Source organism: Glycine soja, chromosome 12, assembly GCF_004193775.1.
Source record: "Glycine soja cultivar W05 chromosome 12, ASM419377v2, whole genome shotgun sequence".
NCBI lineage: Eukaryota > Viridiplantae > Streptophyta > Magnoliopsida > Fabales > Fabaceae > Glycine > Glycine soja.
The window spans coordinates 8043135-8061760 of record NC_041013.1 but is presented as its reverse complement, the minus strand read 5'-3'; the positions used below and the strand labels follow the sequence as shown (position 1 = coordinate 8061760).

General features: G+C 30.2%; 1 protein-coding gene across 1 annotated transcript; it reads left to right on the top strand.

Annotated features, from left to right (window-relative positions):
- Positions 1–9655: 9655 nt before the first annotated feature.
- On the top strand, positions 9656–13763 carry LOC114379946 (GTPase LSG1-2-like). The gene is made up of 6 exons (XM_028338788.1): positions 9656–10028; positions 10128–10319; positions 10688–10781; positions 11681–11737; positions 12040–12119; positions 12225–13763. The coding sequence occupies exons 1-6, from the start codon at positions 9808–9810 to the stop codon at positions 13375–13377; spliced, it is 1797 nt and encodes a 598-aa protein (XP_028194589.1). The 5' UTR covers positions 9656–9807; the 3' UTR covers positions 13378–13763.
- The last annotated feature ends 4863 nt before the right edge of the window (positions 13764–18626 follow it).

Below are 18626 nucleotides of genomic sequence, written 5' to 3'. Positions count from 1 at the left end.
TCCTTGGTACATGTTGCTATATTGGCTAGTGAAGATTAGAATTCAAAAGGCTTGTGAATTTGGTCTGTTTTAATTTCTTAATTCTAAATTTAATCCGTTGGCAATGTGCTGGTAGTGGTACTGATATAATTAATCGATTATAATTGTTATATTCAATTACCCCAGTGGCTAGTTTTGAAAAGAAGTTGGCAATGCGCAGAATTTTGACACATTTTATAGCTGTCCCATGACTTTCTCGTTGGACATCGGGAACCAACCAATGTACCTAAGTTTATGTGCTTATGGCAAGAAATTAAGCATTATGAGAGCATAAGAATGGAGGTACGGTTCATGAGGTTGTTGAATGTCATAAATTCAGTTTTAAAGTGTTTTTAAATGAGATGTGAGAGGTTATTTATCAGGTAACATTTTTGGTCCCCTAGTTATTTTTAATTTCAATTTTAGTCTCTTTTTAAATTTATTCATGAATTTAGTTTTTCAATTATGTTCAATCCCGTAAATGTAGTTTTCAAGTCCAGATTTTGACATTGACTATTACAAATGAACGTTGACTCCCATGTGTCACGTTTTGACTGAACAATGAAAAATATATTGTTATTGTCAACGTCTAATCAAAACAGGACACATGACCGTTAACGTTCAATTAGAATGTGACATGTGATCGTCAACATTCCTTTACAACAGTCAAACGTTTAAATTTGGACTTGAAAACTATATTTATGTGATTGGACATAATTGTAGAACTAAATTGGTGAATAAATTTAAAGGAAAACTAAAATCAAGATTGGAGACAATTAGGAGGACCAAAAATACAATTTTGCCTATTTATTATTATAACACATGAAGCATAAATTGTTATGTACTCTCGGACTGTACTCTCGGACCATGGCTTCAATCTATTTAAAATAAATGAGTTTTATATTTTAACATTCTCAAATATTAAACACATCATTAACGATCTTAACTTTTGTCTATCTTTCTCTTCTTTTGTCACATCTCATCATTTATCATATCAATATTTTTTTCTTCTTCTTTTATCTCTCTCAAGATGTCAATTGATTTTGGCACTCTAATAACATCTAGAGTGAGATAGAGATAAAAGGAGTGTTGATAGGGTGTTCAATGTTTAAGGATGTCTAAATAATAAATATCATTCGTCAAACACAAAATATGGTACAATATAACCATATTTGTGGAGAGATCAAATATAGCTTTAGCCAAAAAGGTAAGATCAAAGCTAGGGAGTAGAACTTCAGCGCTCATTGCAATAATATTAACATTTATGGTATTGTAGAGTTACAAGTCAAAAAATAAGGTGTATTTAATATATATTGAGAATTGAATTTTTACCATTAAAGTCTAGGTGATTTAAATGCAAAGTGAAAGATGTCATTTTACTAAATGAAACTTATTTGAATAAATGTATTGAAAGTTATTTTTGTTTTAACTTTTAAATTAAATTATTTATTTAGTCCCTATAGTTTCTACCTTTTTGGTCCCTATAGTTTGAAAGTGGTTTTTTTAATCTCTACAATTTATATTTTAATTCTCTATTAGTCCCTGTAGTTTTGAAAGTAGTTTTTTTAGTCCTTATAATTTGTATTTTAATTCTCTTTTAGTTCCTATAGTTTGAAAGTGATCTTTTTAGTCCTTATACTTTATATTTTAATTCTATTTTAGTCTTTACCATCAAAATATGAGTAATATTATTAATTACAATTAACTACAAAAATATTAGCAAGTAATTCGTAACTAATTTATGGTAAGATAATTTGTAATAAAAATAATTGATAATTTATAACTAATTTGTAACTAATTATTTTTATATATATTTTTATAATAAGGACTAAAAGGTAATTAAAATATAAATTATAGGGACTAAAAATATCATTTTCAAATTATAGGGACTAAAAGAGAATTAAAATACAAAATATATGGACTAAAAAAACCACTTTCAAACTATAGGGACTAAAAATGTAAGAATCATGAAACTATAGGGACCAAATAAGTAATTTAACCTAATTTCTAAGAGAACTTATTTATTATAGTTTGTGACAATTTTTATTATAAATAGAGAAGAAAACTAGTGAAGAAGATACACATGAGAAAGAGTGCGTAAGAAGAGAGATTGTAAAACAAAGTTTGTTGAGAGAAAAATATCTTTGTGTGATAGTGTTATAATTTATAGTAACTATTGAGTAGGATACTCGGATTTGTAGAGTTTTACACAATTTATGGTAAGTTACAATCTTATAATCATTTTTGTGATAGTGAAATACTTTTGAGACGGTTCTGTAGACGTAGACAAGAAGTGTCGAACCACACTAAATTCTTGTGTTCATTATTATATTTCTTACCGTTTAATCGTTATTATGTTTTCACGATCCTCTGTGGGTATGAGTAATTTTGTTTGAGGCAACTAATTGCCCAAGAGACCAAGACGTATGATGCACAACCCCTTAAAGATGTTAGATATAATGGCCAAACATGACCTATATTCTTAACATGTTCAATGCCAAGGTAATGTTCTAAACTGCCACAGTGTCACTTTCATGTGTGTGTGTGTGTTTTTTTCTAATGGCCAAACATGACCTATATTCTTAACATCTTGTTCAATGCCGAGGTAATGTTCTAAACTGTCAGTGTCACTTTCATGTGTGCGTGTGTTTTTTTTTTTTTCCAATATGCCACTAGTTTTGACATCTTACCAAAGCAAAGTTTCTACTTTTGCAACCATCTTGTTTCATCATGCATTACCGAAGTACAAGTGAGACTAATTATATTATGTTCACTGCATTGCTAATTAAATATTTTTCCTGCTACTCGGTGCCTTACTATAGGCTTGTAATAATTAATCTTCAATTACAAGTTACAATATGTCTTATTGTGTTGGCCTATCGTTATTTCCCCTTAACCTTTGTTAGCTTCAACTTAAACCACTCCTTATTGGTGTTACATTAAACTTGACTACACACTTTGTACCGACTAAAATACTCTAAGTTTTGCTGTATCAAATTCTCATGTTTTGCAGCATAATTTGAAGTGTATAAGGAGGGTGCTATATATTGTTGGAAAAAGCACGAGTTTCATATATGGAATTTGGAAGTTGAAACGTGAAAGACCTATAGTGCATACTTGAGGTAGTAATAAAATGGCCTTTGTATTTCTTATAACATTCAAATTCACCAGTTTGTTATACAAATTCCCTGGTTGACTTTGAGTATTGGAGGAGGCTATGCTCAGAATATTTGTAAGTCATGGATCTGATGAATTGAGATTTTGGTTTGTGACTACTGAAAGGCTTGGAGTTTCCATTTGATTAGGTGCTAGAGTTTCAGAGGGGTAGGCTGCAGAACTTTTACCGGAAGACAGACGGTTGTTCTTCAATTATTTCACTATATATCTTACTAATTGTTAAATACTAAAAAATGACTAAAACCAAAAATTGAATTAGTTGGATCGGATTTAAATTTAAAGCAAATTATTTTCATGAGTAATTTAGTAAACAAAAGTGATGGTATTCAAATGATTTTTTTATTTAAAATTTATCCAATCTAATCTATGAATTTCTCTGATAAATTTTAATCAATAAGAAAGAGTGTGTTTGAAAGAATATGTTAACACTCCTCTATTCATCAAATACTTATTTATTAAAAATTAAATGCTTGAATGTATATAATTTATTGAAATAATTTTGGTAAAGAAGCTAACAAAAGAAATATATAATTTGATTTTGTAAACTTAACCAAACAAATATAATAAGCTAATCCCCACATAAAATTATTCCACAATGTTTAAATTTCAAACCTCACCTATAGAAACTCGCTACTAGCATTCACAGAAAATACTATTTGGGTTTTCATTTTCTTGTACAACACCTCATGATTCTCAGCTACCAACAAAATTTTACAACCCTTGTGATCATTTCCAAATGCTATTCCTATCTTACCCAAGTTGATTCCACCCTAGAGATCATGCAAGATGATAAGGATCTTCTCCTCCATCTTTATCCTATCACACAAACAACTAGCTCTTTTATTCAAAGTTTTTTCATGGAGTTGCTAACCCAACTTGTTCCCAAGTTCCGAATTCTTCTCACATCTGGTGATTTGTTCCACCGCAGACACCATGTATTATTCTTTTTCATGACACTTGCCATCACAATCACATCAAACATGTCCCTCTCAACTTTTCTGGTGATTTGCTCCACCACGTTGTCCTTTCTCACATTGCTTGATCCATACACTCCAAGTATGATGTTATTTGGTTGTGTCACAGCCGTCATGATTTTTTTATTATTCCTTTGATGAATGAAGAAGAGCGGCGTAGGTTCTGCTGGGTTGTTTTGGTGCCAACTTGATTCGTATTAAAACAATGACTAGCTTCTGCCAAAGCTGATCTTTTGCCTTTTAAAAAAAGATATTTTTTGGTCCTCATGTTAATTATTTTAAGAATCTTATTTTAATAATTATTTTATAAATAATTATCTTAAAATTTTAATACATTTAAGTTTGTTTAATCTTGTTTATAATTAAGTTTTGAACAAATTAGAATAACTTTAAAATAGTTCAAATGTTTAATTTTTCATCTGATTTTAATTTATTTTGGTGTAAAAATTAATGAAGAAAGAAGATAATTTATGTGAGACCTAATTCAAGTCCGAAGGGGCGTGAACTAAAACCTGATGTGCTCTTAGCACGAAGGTGCGTGTTGAGCAAACTGTCCCTACTGCCAAAGATTTGGACTAAGCGCGAACCTTAGGCTCAGCTCGTAATCACTTATAACAGTTCTATTTTGCATACAAGTTCATCGTGCACCTCAGGCTTAACGTGCAGTCACTTAGACAAGTGTTGTTTTTGTATGCGCCCTTAGCGTAAAAGCTGGGTTAAGCACGCAAATCATTATGTAGAAACGACAATGCAACACGTTTGATCCTATTGAAGCTCCAAGGATGCGAATTGAAGACAAATTTGGTTAAGGGAGATGTATAGGGTTGAAGATGAAGGTTGGGAAGCTCTCTCTACGGCTTTCTTATCATTTCTCATCATCTATTCTCTTCTTTTCTTGCAGTTATGTAGTTAGATTTACCATTTTGGGGGTTGATGTACCTGAACTCATTCTTATGTTTACATTTTGATTATTAATCTATGTTTATTGTTCATTATTAAGTGTTTTCTTCTATGCATTAATGTTTGTTTTGGCTTGATCATCCTTTTCTTGATGTAGGATTTGAATTGTCATTGAAAAATACTTTTGAACTTAGAAATGGAGAGGAACACCTAATGAGTTTTGTGTTTAGGGATGGAGCAAGGTTGGTTAGTCATCTTTTAGCTCTTGTTCTTAAAGCAAATCACTTGGTTAGATTAGTTAAGGGATTGATAGTTTGGTCAAGAAGCTTAGATTCTTTCCATCCGAGATTTGGTGTTTGAGTATTTTTGTGAGTTGATGATAATTATTGGACTTTGAATAGATGAATGATTTTTATTTGCATGAGGAGGTAGTTTAGTGAAATTAATTCCAACGCTTTTATTCTATGTTATTTTACCTTTTTTTTATTGCACTCTATGTTTTCATAAAAATGTCAAAAATAATTTTTGTTTACTTATGCAATTGTTATTTACATTTCCGCAATCCAATTAAAATCACCATTGTTCTTATAGTCATAACTAGTGAATGTTATTTTGTCAAGTATTACGTGACTCCTTATGAATACGATACTTAATCTTTTATTTTATACTATTTGTGCGACTTGTGCTTCTCAAGGAGTTAACAAATAGCTCATTTGAAATGGAAAGAAAAAATAGATAAAGAGAGAAAAAATATATTTTGGGATGGAAAAAAAAAGATAAAATGAAAAAATAATAGATATAATAAATTATATGACAAATACGATAGAAAGAGATCCGTACCAAAAAAATAAAGATAGCATAGACAAGAAAAGCAACAAAGTAAAAATGAGATGGAGAGAATAAAGTGTATGTTTATAATTTACCATAATGAATATTCTCTTTCTGCTCTGCTGCACAAACGACAAGTGTATCAAAGCGTAGAAAATAAAATAGAGAAAGAAGAATTAAAGAGAAGATGGAGAGGGGATGGTGGGAGGAGTGACAGAGAAGAAGCAAATCCATTAGTTACGCGGTTCATTAAACATTCGCAGCAGCCATGCAATGGAAACAAAACAATACCAGTCTTCTCGTTTTCTTGTGACACTGAAAACTATACACATGATGAAACAATAGTAAAACAAATCCATTAGGAAAACGGAATAGTAAATTGAAGTTTTTATATTACCTTTTGTGCACAAAGACTGCTATGTTTTTCTTGCTGCTATTTCTTCAGTTCCGAGTTTTTATAGACGTGCTTGATGCTCTCCCTACTTTTTGAGAATGGAGGAAACAACAATAAAAAGAAAAGAGCCAAGTTTCCAGGGAATGATCCTCTGGCTACACAGCATTAAATTCTTCTTCTTTGTACCATACTACCATTGACTCGATCTAATGTGTTAATTAATATGATATACTAATAAATAAAGTTTGTTGACGATCATAGTATATTAAATATTAAATATAAAAATGAACATTAAGGAATAAGTGTGCACCGTACCCCTTATGCACCCTTAATACGCTGGGTGGCGCAAGCCTCTCCAATTTATATTTGCAAGTAATAATTGATGCTTCCTGGCAAGTCTTCTCACACGGCTATAACAACAACATAACATGGCAGATGATGTTCATACATATAACTTTAACCTCATTATTAAGCATACTCTAATTAAATGTCCTAGAGTGTAAACCGTTAAGATTAGAAGTTTTTTTGATTTGTTTAAATTTTTTTTTTTCTTAAAACGATCGATTTTATTCGATTTGTAGTTTGTGTTTTTGAAATCTAACCAAAACACAACATTTAATGTTATATATCTTAAAGTTATGTTTGACTTAAAATGGATGAAAATTTGACAGATTTTTATTGTAGAATGTTTAACATATTAATAAATTTTGTAAATTGTTATTAGTAATTTTTTTAATGTAATTTAATTTAAAAGATAAAAAAAGTATATAAATTTTAATGAAATAATATTTTAGTAAAACCTGCAAAAATCGAACCAAATCACAAAATGTTGGTTTAGTTTGAATTTTATTTTAAATGAAAATCGAACTAAATAGAATCACAAATGTTTTTTAAGTTTGGTTCAAGTGAATTTTTGAAGAAAAATCAAACCAAACTGAGCTGTGAAGACCCTCAGTCAAAACTTGACTTTCAAGGGCATTACATGAAGAAGTTTGAATCTTCTAGTTCAGGAACAAAAAATAAATTTGAACTACGGAGAGAGGTTATTTGGATGAATATTGATAAAATTGATTTGGACTAAAATTGATTTTAAAGTGACGTGGTTTATATTTAAATGTTTTATTATAAAATCAAGTTGGGACTAAAATTTAGTACAAAATTTTGAATCTAATATAGAAATTACTCAAAATTATTTCAACCCTTAATCAATTTTAACACAAAATTAATTCTAAATTATTCTCTAACCTGAAATCAAACATGTAAAAATATATTTAAAATCAATTATAAATTCAAAATCAATTCTCCAACACCAAACAAAACACCTACTTAATCATATACAACTTATAAAAGTAAAACTACTTTCATTTTTTATTCACTGAATACATACCTCTCTATTTGCATCAAAACCACAAATGAACGAATGCTCTTGTAACAAGTTTACGTGATATATCACAAATGCTCTTATGTGTGTTAAAAGATATTTGTATGTTAGGCTTAAATTGACTTTTGATTCTTATGATTTTATGATTGTATAATTTTAGTGGCTCAAAGTTTTATTACATATTTTACGTTTACATTTCTTAAATTTAGCAGTGTTGATTTATCAGTCGTTTGTTATCACTTTTTAACAAAAATTCTCAACATAACATTGATATGTTAACTTGAGAGTTTGACACATATGTCAGTGCGTCGTGGATAATGTTATGATATGGCAGTAGAGATTAGAATTTAAAGGGTCAATGTCATGTCCTCTTATGCATTAGATTGTTATTTTATCTTACACATTGTCACGTTAGTGTTATATCATTATATAAATGTCACATCATCAATTTGTATTAAAAAATTAATAATAAACTAATGGTGAATTAAAATTATTAAATTTTAAAAATATATAAAATCAAATATGAAATAATTTTTTAAGGGATCAAAGTTATACAATGATAAAATTTAAGGACTAAAAATAAATTTAAGTCTAACTATCATTAATATCTTTTAACTAGTATAAGAGTATTTATGATCTATCACCTTATCTTCATATAAGAGCATTTGTTCATCTAGTGCAAATAAAGAGCTCATGTACATTTACAAATATCTTTTTTGTCTTAATTTATTTTAGTGTTTTGCTTAGTCCATAAATAACATTTTTAATATTTTTGTCCTTATATTTTTTTTTCTCTATTAGTAGTTTTAGTTCTTATAATCATGTAACATCATTAACACAATAATGATGTTGGTAGTCCCATGTTTTGCCATGTCAGCAAGGTGCATAAAAGGGAAATCACATGTATTGTTTTTCTAAAGTGTGTTTTAATCCCTCATCAATTAGTTTGATAATATCAATTAATATGATTATACAAGGAATTAAAATACATTTTAACAAAAAATATATGTGCTATTCGGTCCTAAACTAATTGTCATGACATTAGTTAACGTTGTTAATTGACCGCACAAATTAAAATTGTTAAAAAAAAAGAAAGAAAAATATACAATCTAAAAATGCTAAAAAATTTATTTAGGGACTAAAAAATTTGAAAAAAATTTAGGAACAAAAATATATCAAATTCTAAATAAAATTAACAAATAAATAACCAAAATTTGTCCTTTTGAAAGTACGAGCACTATCAATTAAGTCATAAAAGTAATAAAAATATTGTAAAAAATAAAAGTTCCTAAAAGTCTCTATATTGTTACTTTAGTTCCTAAACTTAAATATTTATTGACATTTTAAATGGTGTTTGGTTTTAACATTTTATTTTCTGTTTTTATTTTTAAATTTTTAAGATTAAAAAAATATGTATCGACAAGGTTGGAAATGTTGGTATTCTATCTTTAGTTTTGGGTCCATTTTTTCAAAAAAATAAATTCAGAAAATATATTTTCTAAATTTGAAATAAACATATTTTTATTTTTATTTCTTGTTTTACTTAAAAATAAAGACAAAAAATACTCAAACCAAACACTATTCTTTGAAAATATATTTATATTATTTCTTAAGTCATATCTTTTTGACTAAAAAATGAGTAATAAATTATATTTTTTACCCTCAGTTTTAAGAATAAAATTTATCATTTATTCTAAATTAACAATCTTGTGATCAACAACCAACATAGGAAATCCATCATTAGGGTTAAGTTGAGTTATTTTAAACTTTAATTTAAACATGTACTAAATTAATCTTGAATAACTTTGAGAATTAAAAAAAACAAAATAATCCTAGTTGAGTTACCATAAATATATATTTAAAGACGAAAATGATTATTTATAATAAAAAAAAGTTTTCATGATTCCTAATTCCTATATGCAAATATTGAAAACATAAAACAAAATGTAAATAAAGATTTCAATTTTGTCATTAAGAGATGAAATTGCCCGTAAATGACCCAAACAGTCCAAAACCCTAAAAAGGAAACCAACTATGGCAGCATAGCAGGCAGAAAGCGATAAACGAAACAAAGTAGAAGAAGCAAAACAAAGGAACACAGAAGCAGGAACGAGGAGGAGCACTGTGTAGAAGAAATGGGGAAGAAGCAGAACGAGATCCAGAAAACGGGGCTAGGTCGAGCCCTGGTGAAGCAGCACAACCAGATGATCCAACAGAGCAAGGACAAGTCTCGCTTCTACAGGAAGAAGTTCCTTGAATCCTTCACCGAAGTCTCCGACATCGACGCCGTCGTCGAGCAATCCCTAGAACCCCTCCCCGAACTTGCCGCTGCCGCTTCAACCACTCTCATCAGCCTGTGAGTATTCTTTCTCTTCGTTCCGCATTCACGCGCCCACTTTCTTCTTTCTGCAATTGCTCTGTGACATTTGTTTCTGTTGTTGTTATGTGAGAGTAGTGAACCAGGTTCCGTGCCCGATGAAACGACGACGCCGGAAGAAGCGAGGAAGCAGCAGAAGCAAGAGGAGGCGCTCCACGCCAGCAGCCTCCGCGTTCCTCGCCGCCCGCCGTGGACTCCCGACATGTCCGCCGACGAGCTGAACGCCAGCGAAACCCAAGCTTTCTTGACCTGGCGCCGCAGCTTGGCGAGGTGAGTTCTCCAGTTAGAATCTGCGTTTGTTTGAATTGTAGACTTAGAATCTAATTCAGAGAAAAAATTAGGGTTTGTTTGGATTGTAGGCTTGGAACCTAATTTAGAGAACTATATGATGGAAATTAGTGTTAAGGTCCGCGAATGAATGTGCATTGTCTTCTGTCGAAATAAACTTCTAATTTTATGGTTAAATTGCATATGTAGGGATTAGTTAGATGAAAGAGTTCGTGTTTGGGGACTAAGAATGTAATTTTAGTCAATTATAATGTGGCTGGCATTGATTGAAGGATTAATTTGACTGTTTATAGGATTTAAGGTTTTGTAGTTTGTTTTTTGTTGATGATGGCAATGTGGTTGTGTTTCAGGCTTGAGGAGAATAAGAAGCTTGTTCTTACTCCGTTTGAGAAGAATCTTGACATCTGGAGACAGCTCTGGCGGGTTGTTGAGCGCAGTGATCTGGTATGTTGGTATCATCTTTGAAGTTTTATGGGTTGATAAAGGATTCCGATTTTTTTTTCTCTCTTTTAAATGAATTGTTGTATTTGGAGGTAAGTATTAGTTTTGGAATCGTGATACACTAGTCTGATTATGCTATGTCACTGTGCATGATAATGGCCTAGTTATTAGGATTGAACTCAGTTAAGATGGGTATGGTTCTCGTTTTTATGAATATATGGTTGCCAAACAACTGCATCTGCTTATCCATGCAATATTTTTCTCAGTATGTTCTATAGACTGTATACTATTTGTGATGTAGTCATTATAGGAAAAAGAATGCTGTATTTGTAAAGTTCAAATATAATGTAGATCCCTTCTTCGATTTAAGATGGTTGTTGTTAGCATGTTAATAGATACAGGAGTTCCACAATTCTCTGATCTTTTGTTATTGTTTCCTGGTTAACTGTATTGATTACATTATTAGATTTCTAGCTGCCCTTTTCTTTAATTTGGCTTCTTATTGAAACAAAAAGAAGCGAAAAAAAGGCTAAACAGGTTGGACCTGCATCATGAGCTGCAAACTAAACAGTGATACTAATAACAATCTCACTTTTCAACTTCCCCCCCCAAAGAAAAAGAAACAGAAGCTTTAGTAGGGAACTTGGGATCTTGGATAATAACCTAGTTTTTATTCCTCCCCTGATGTACATTCATTCTTTTATTCCTATCAGTATTTCCTGTAATTTAAAAAGGCCTATATATTATGAAAACATTTAGATAATTGATATTTTTGTTTTTATTACTAATGGTTAGAAATGTTCATAATGTAGTTTTTTTATCTTGATATTTGCTGTGTTCTTTTCTTATGTTCATGAAAACTTGAAAGTTGATGATCCTCTCGCTTTTTTTTTTTTTATCAGCTTGTTATGGTCGTTGATTCGCGAGATCCGCTGTTCTATCGTTGTCCAGATCTTGAGGTGAGACTTTCTTTCTTCCATAAAAAATTGGTGGCAAAATGCTAACTTGACAACTCTAGAGATGGCTAGGTTTGTGGCAAATCTAACTGATTGTAAGGATCAGATATAGTGGAAGACTTTGGACTGGATATTCTTTTGTGGCAGCTTTAATGTCATGAAGTTCATAACAGTCAAAGCATCCTTTCAGAGTCTCTACTACTGTCTGTAATCTGTGTAGCCTGCTTTGGACCTTTTTTTTATTAAGACTCACAATTCTGTGTGCTAAGCATGATCTGTTTTGCACCAATTGTACTTTGGTACAGGCTTATGCACGGGAGGTTGATGAGCATAAACGTACATTGCTTTTGGTTAATAAGGCAGATCTTTTACCTGCTTCTATCAGGTTTGGATGTCCTATTCCCATGAGGTTTATACTGTATCAAATCATTGCCCTTGGTGTTGCATCTTGCCTTATTATTTGTCCTGTCTTTCTTCTCTTTTGCTGCAGAGAGAAATGGGCCGAATATTTTCGTGCTCATGATATTCTCTTCATCTTCTGGTCGGCTAAAGCTGCTACTGCTGCCTTGGAAGGCAAAAAACTTGGTTCATCATGGGAGGATGATAACATGGGGAGAACTAATAGCCCAGACACAAAGATATATGGAAGGGATGAACTTTTGGCCCGCTTGCAATCTGAGGCAGAAGAGATAGTTGACAGAAGGAGAAATTCTGGCTCCTCTGAGGCAGGACCATCTAACATTAAATCCCCTGCTGAAAATACTGCTGGTAGTTCATCATCGAGCAATGTTGTTGTGGGATTTGTTGGATATCCTAACGTGGGGAAAAGTTCAACTATTAATGCTCTGGTTGGTCAAAAACGCACTGGTGTCACCTCTACCCCAGGGAAAACAAAGCACTTTCAGACATTAATTATCTCTGATGAGCTGACCCTTTGTGATTGTCCTGGATTAGTTTTTCCATCCTTCTCAAGCTCAAGATATGAGATGATTGCTTGTGGGGTGTTACCTATTGATAGGATGACTGAACAAAGGGAATCTGTCCAAGTTGTTGCTGATAGAGTCCCGAGACATGTCATTGAGGAGATTTATAAGATAAGGCTTCCTAAACCTAAGTCATATGAGTCCCAATCGCGCCCCCCTCTAGCATCTGAACTTTTGAGAGCATACTGTACTTCTCGTGGGTATGTTGCCTCTAGTGGACTCCCTGATGAAACCAGGGCTGCCCGTCAGATGTTGAAAGATTACATTGATGGGAAGCTGCCTCACTATCAAATGCCTCCCGGAGCGTCAGATGAGGAACAAGCTTTGGAAGAACCTGCTGGACATGACTCGGTTGACTTGGATGCATCGGATTCATCTGCTATTGAAGATGCTTCAGATGTTGAGAGCGAACTTGCACCAAATCTTGAACATGTATTGGTTGACCTCAATTCATTTGACATGGCTAATGGACTTGCTCCAAAAAATACTACTACTGTTAAGAAGCCTAAGGCATCTCATAAGCACCACCATAAAAAGCCACAGAGGAAAAAAGATCGTTCTTGGAGAGCAGGAAAAGCAGGAAACGAGGATGCTGATGGGATGCCAGTTGCAAGATTCTTTCAGAAACCAGCAAATACAGGTCCTCTGAAGGTTGGGTAAGGCCATACTTTCTGGTTTTTGCACAACAGCTTGTGTTAAAAACCCATATGTATGTTGTTAATACGAGGCTAACGATAAATAATGTTTGTTTGTGAGGCATTGCGGAAATAGATGAGGTGAGAGGAAGCTCGTCCTGTGACAGCGAAAAAAAATGTTTGGGAAAATCTTGTGTTCACAACGATGATTTTTTGTTCTTATCAATGGATTGAAAATGTTGTCATGGGACTGGAAAATTAGGAACTAGGATTTTCGGTCAAGAGTTAAGAGCATTTGTTGGTTTCTTTATGTTGTGTGTGAGACAAGGCTAGTCTGAATTAAGCCCCATAAATAAAAAAGAAGCAAAACGATTGGCAGAATTCCTTGAGGGGTTGAAGTATCGTTGTCAATATTGATTGGAGTATAGTGTTTTGTAGTTATTCACTCATTCTTTCAATTCGCAGGATGAATTGGTACATGGAGAGGAAACGTCGTATTTCATATATTGCTCAGATTGTAATTGAGAGAGAGAGAGAGAGAGAAGGGGGAAACTGAAAACAGCGTCTTTTTTAAAAATGTTAAACGTAGTGCTGCCAATCATTGAAGGTTGCATGTTATGTTGAACATACAAACTATACAAAAGCATTTTTTTTATGTCAACTGTTTTCATAAATCTAAAATGACCGGAAAGTGGAAACAAGAACAGATATAATTTGATCATTTTGAGCAAATCCAAAGATAGGAATTTTTGGGCTTAAATATGTTTTCTTTTTACTAGTAAGTTAATGTCTTTTTTTTTATCCCTTAAGTTAATTTTTCTAATTATACTCTTTTTGCAGTTTGTATTTTTTTCAATTTTGTTTCGATCATTTTGAGCAAATCCAAATACGAATTTTTGGACTTAAATATGTTTTCTTTTTGTCTGCAAGTTAATGTCTTTTTCTTTTTTTTCCGTAAGTTAATTTTTTTAATTGTAGTCCTTATAAGTTTGTGTTTTTTTAATTTTTGTTTTAGTGAGATATTTTGCTCTTTTTTAATACCAGTTTGTGTTTTTTCAATTTTTGATTCTTGTAAGTATGAACTTATGAAGATTATAAATGAAAAAAATATAATCTTATAAAGTCTAAAATTAAAAAAAATACAAACTCACGGAACCAACAATTAATAAAAAGACTTACGGGAATTAAAATTGAAAAAAACATCAAAATTAAAATTAGAAAAATAAATTTATAGGGATAAAAAATGATAAAGTACTAATTTACAAAGATTAAAATTATATTTAAGTCATATTTTTTTGTTTAAGGCATGATAAATAAGTGAGATTGCAAACCGTAGTTAGCATTTTAGGGTGTATTAGCTCCTTTTCCATCCTATAAGGTGTATTTGGTAGAATGGAGAAAAATAATTTGGGAAATAAAATTTTATATTTTTTTTGGGGTTCACATCTTTTACACTCTAAATCATTTTTATTCTATCTATTTTTATCCTTTAAATCAAACAAATTCATGTAGTTGTATAATCTAGATTTTCTCTTCTCATACAAATACTCATTTGACTAGATATGCTTCATACCCTAAAAGAATGCTTCTGATAAGTCAAATGATGAAAATTTGAAGTTATTTATATATATATATATATATATATATATATATATATATATCAATTTAATATTTTATTAAATATAAATAATATGATTTCTTTGGCTTGTAACTTGATAAAGAAAAGAGAACAAAATGCCAAAAAAGATATTTATTTATTTCCTTCATTATTTATTTAATTTTTTCTTTTTTGCGTTAACTTTTTTTTAATTGCTGATGCCGATAAGTTATATTATAAAAGAATAAATTTCTAATTTTATCTCCATGTTAAATTATAAAAAAAATCTTTATCGTGTAAAATAAATTACAAGTTTGAGAGCTTCTTTGATTATAAGTTTACGATTCACGCTGGCAATTGAATGCGTACGTGATCATAAACCCCATTGAAACGCAAAACGCAAATATCTACAAGTGGTGATTGGTTAAATTAAAACAATAAGAAGGGGATACAATACCATTTTGGTCCATGTGGCCTTGTCTCTAAGATTCCACCTCACATGAAAACAATGAAAATGATGATGATCTGAAATAATACATGCTAACCTTCTTGCTTAATGTGCCAAACATAAATTCCCCACCATATTTCAAAGTTCCAATAATTAACTAACAAATCGTACAAAATAAGCACGCTCCAGTACTTCACAGTTATTAAGTTTATTTGAGCCTGTGATTCTCAGACGAACATCTAATCAAGTTCTCAAGAATCACGATCAAAATTTCACGCCAATATAATTCTAAAAGTGGACTGACATTCTGTAATTCAGAATTTTAAGTTATTTTTAATGATATATTTACTTATTTGTAATAATTGATTTTTATTGTCCAAGTCTTTTTAACACTATACTGTATTTTGTTTTAGATATACGTTATCAGGTGTTTAAAAAATATATTTCCTTCCTTCTGTGTGTATAAAAAACATTATTACAAAGTCAACATTTTTTTTGACAAAAATAAAGTCAACATTTCTGCTCTAATAAGTGCTAATTTCTGTTTGTGATGATCACAGTCTCAAACAAAGCACATAATTCTATCACTCACGGGTACGATCATTTTTTTTTTTTTTACACACACATATATATATAATATAAAGAGAGATGAGTGATAGAATTCTTCAAGGTAATTCTTTTAAAATTTTTTTAAAAAAAGTTACCCCTCATTTTCATCATTCATTTTTTAAAGATCTAATGATTGAATAATTAATTATTATAACATTAGATCTTAAAAAAAAAATACTAAGAATGAAGAGTAACTTTAAAATAACTATTTTTTGAATAATTTGATCTCTTCTTCTATATGTATATATTCATTTGAAAATAAAATGTTCTCATACTCAAAAGTTATGAGACTATTTTCAAGTCATAGATTATTAAAATGAATTTTATTTCTCACAATAAAGTCTTTTTCACATGTATGGTACAGTGAATCTGATCTTTCTCAATATACTTAAAAAACCCACTATTTATCTCATCTATTAAGTGTGTTGAAATTTGTAGATATATATATTGTTTTTCATACCTTATTGTTTAACGAATGAAGCTTGTGTAGAATGGCATGCACAGGCGCGAAATGGAGGGAGACACTATCCTGATCTGCTGTCAATAATTGGCATTTGACATGACATAGGAAGTGAGCTAAGCAAAAGGAATTGAGTCATGAAATGTGAATATTGTAGTATATTTAATAAAAGGGGCTTTTCCATAAGGAGAAAGAATGTGTACCCTCATGTTTTGAGTACTCACCTAAACATGTCATTCAATTCAAGAGCATTAATGTCTTTAGGAATATGATAGCTTTACACTAGACAAAGTGCCCTTCATGCCATTAAAGTATGCATGTAAATATTCCATTTGCCCATGATCATATGGAGAAGGATAAATTTGCCTTCAGCATGAATTATCCGCTTTCATTTTTCATTTATTTAATAAATTAACAAGTTTTTATAAAAAATAAACAATTTTTGTATTTAAGGTATAATAAACATTTAAACAAGTCTGAGTCAAAGTTGAGTTTAAATTAATTTGTTAAGGTTTCGAGTTTAATGTTGTAGGTGAAACAAATTATTGATAAAAAAGATTCATTAAAGATGGTTAGTCAATTTTTTAGCAAAGATTAATTATAAAATTGGTCAATATTTTGAACTTATAACACATTAATTAAACAGTTTTTCATCAAAAAGATTCTACTTTGATATGTTTAATAACATCATTTTTATGTGTATGGTTTAAAACAGAAAGTACAATAAAGGCGTAAAATGTTTATACCCTTTGTTTCATATGAAAAGAAAAAAGTGTTCACATGTTGTCGTTGTTTTTTATTTTATTTTAGTACAATCAAAATTTGCACTCAACATTTCTCTTCCTTTTTTCTTTGACTTATTGACAATGCACAGTTCACAAACAATACAATCGAATGAGAAAAAAAGAATCATTGATGATTTCTGTCCTCCCCAAATTAGTATGTCATACTATTTTTCACTTTTTTTTGTCTAACAGATAATACTTCTTTTTTTTTGGGGACATCTACTGATACACTTTCACTTATATGTTTGCTTATCATTATAACGAAAGTCAACGCTAATATATGTTGTTGTAACAAAAATAAATAGTTAAATACTATTATTAGAATTCAAAAATGAACCAAGAGATTTAATCCAGTTTATTGAGTAAGTGTATGAGTTATTTTAAATTTTTAATATTTATTTTTAATTCCTATAGATGTAAAAAAGAAATTACCAGATGCCAACTAATTAATATAATTTTTTCTTTATTTAAAAATACTTCATGACTATTAACACCTTTATAACTATCAATGCTACTTCGATCTCAATATTCAGATTTGAATTCTACATATTTAGTCAATATATAGTTATTAGTTTATGAGCACGTTAAAATTTGATCATTTTGTAAATAAGTACTTTTTTATACTACACTTTTTCACTATAAAATACTTTTATTATAATATGTGTAGATAATGATTACCGAGGATGCAATTCAGCTAGTAATGTAAATAAGTCTGTTAAAATTTGATTATTTTGCAAATAAGTTTTTTTTAAAAAAATTATAATATATAATAATAGGGAAAAGTGAATGCAAATTAAATTTTTCACTATAATTTTTTTCTTTTTAAAATAAATGCATTAACTATTCTATGTGGTTTTATAAATTACACATTTTGAAAACATGTACCGATGCCTCTTTGTACATTACACATGACTCACTTAATTGTTTACAACACATTACATTTTATATTTTGACAAGTCATTTTAGTTAATTTTTGTTTCTTTTTTTTAGTTGAAAATTTTCATAAATAAATTCTTTAAGTAATTTTTAGTAGCTTGTAACATTTTTTGAAACACTACTTGAAATAATATTTTTAAAACACTATCTTCTAATTTATAATCTTTTGTATTTTATTCTTTTTATCTTTAAATATTTATTCAATTTTTATTACTCTTTTTTAATATGTCATTTTAAATTTTTTAGTCACATCAATGACTAATTTTATTGAATACTTATAACTTAATAAACTAGTTTAAAAACTTTTATCTTTCAATTTTTAATTTATTTTTAAACTAATTTTGTCAAACATAATTAATATATTATTGCACACAAGTCCCTTATCAAAGAGAGATTATTGTATAGTATATGATTTTTTTTCTCACTGAGAATTATCATT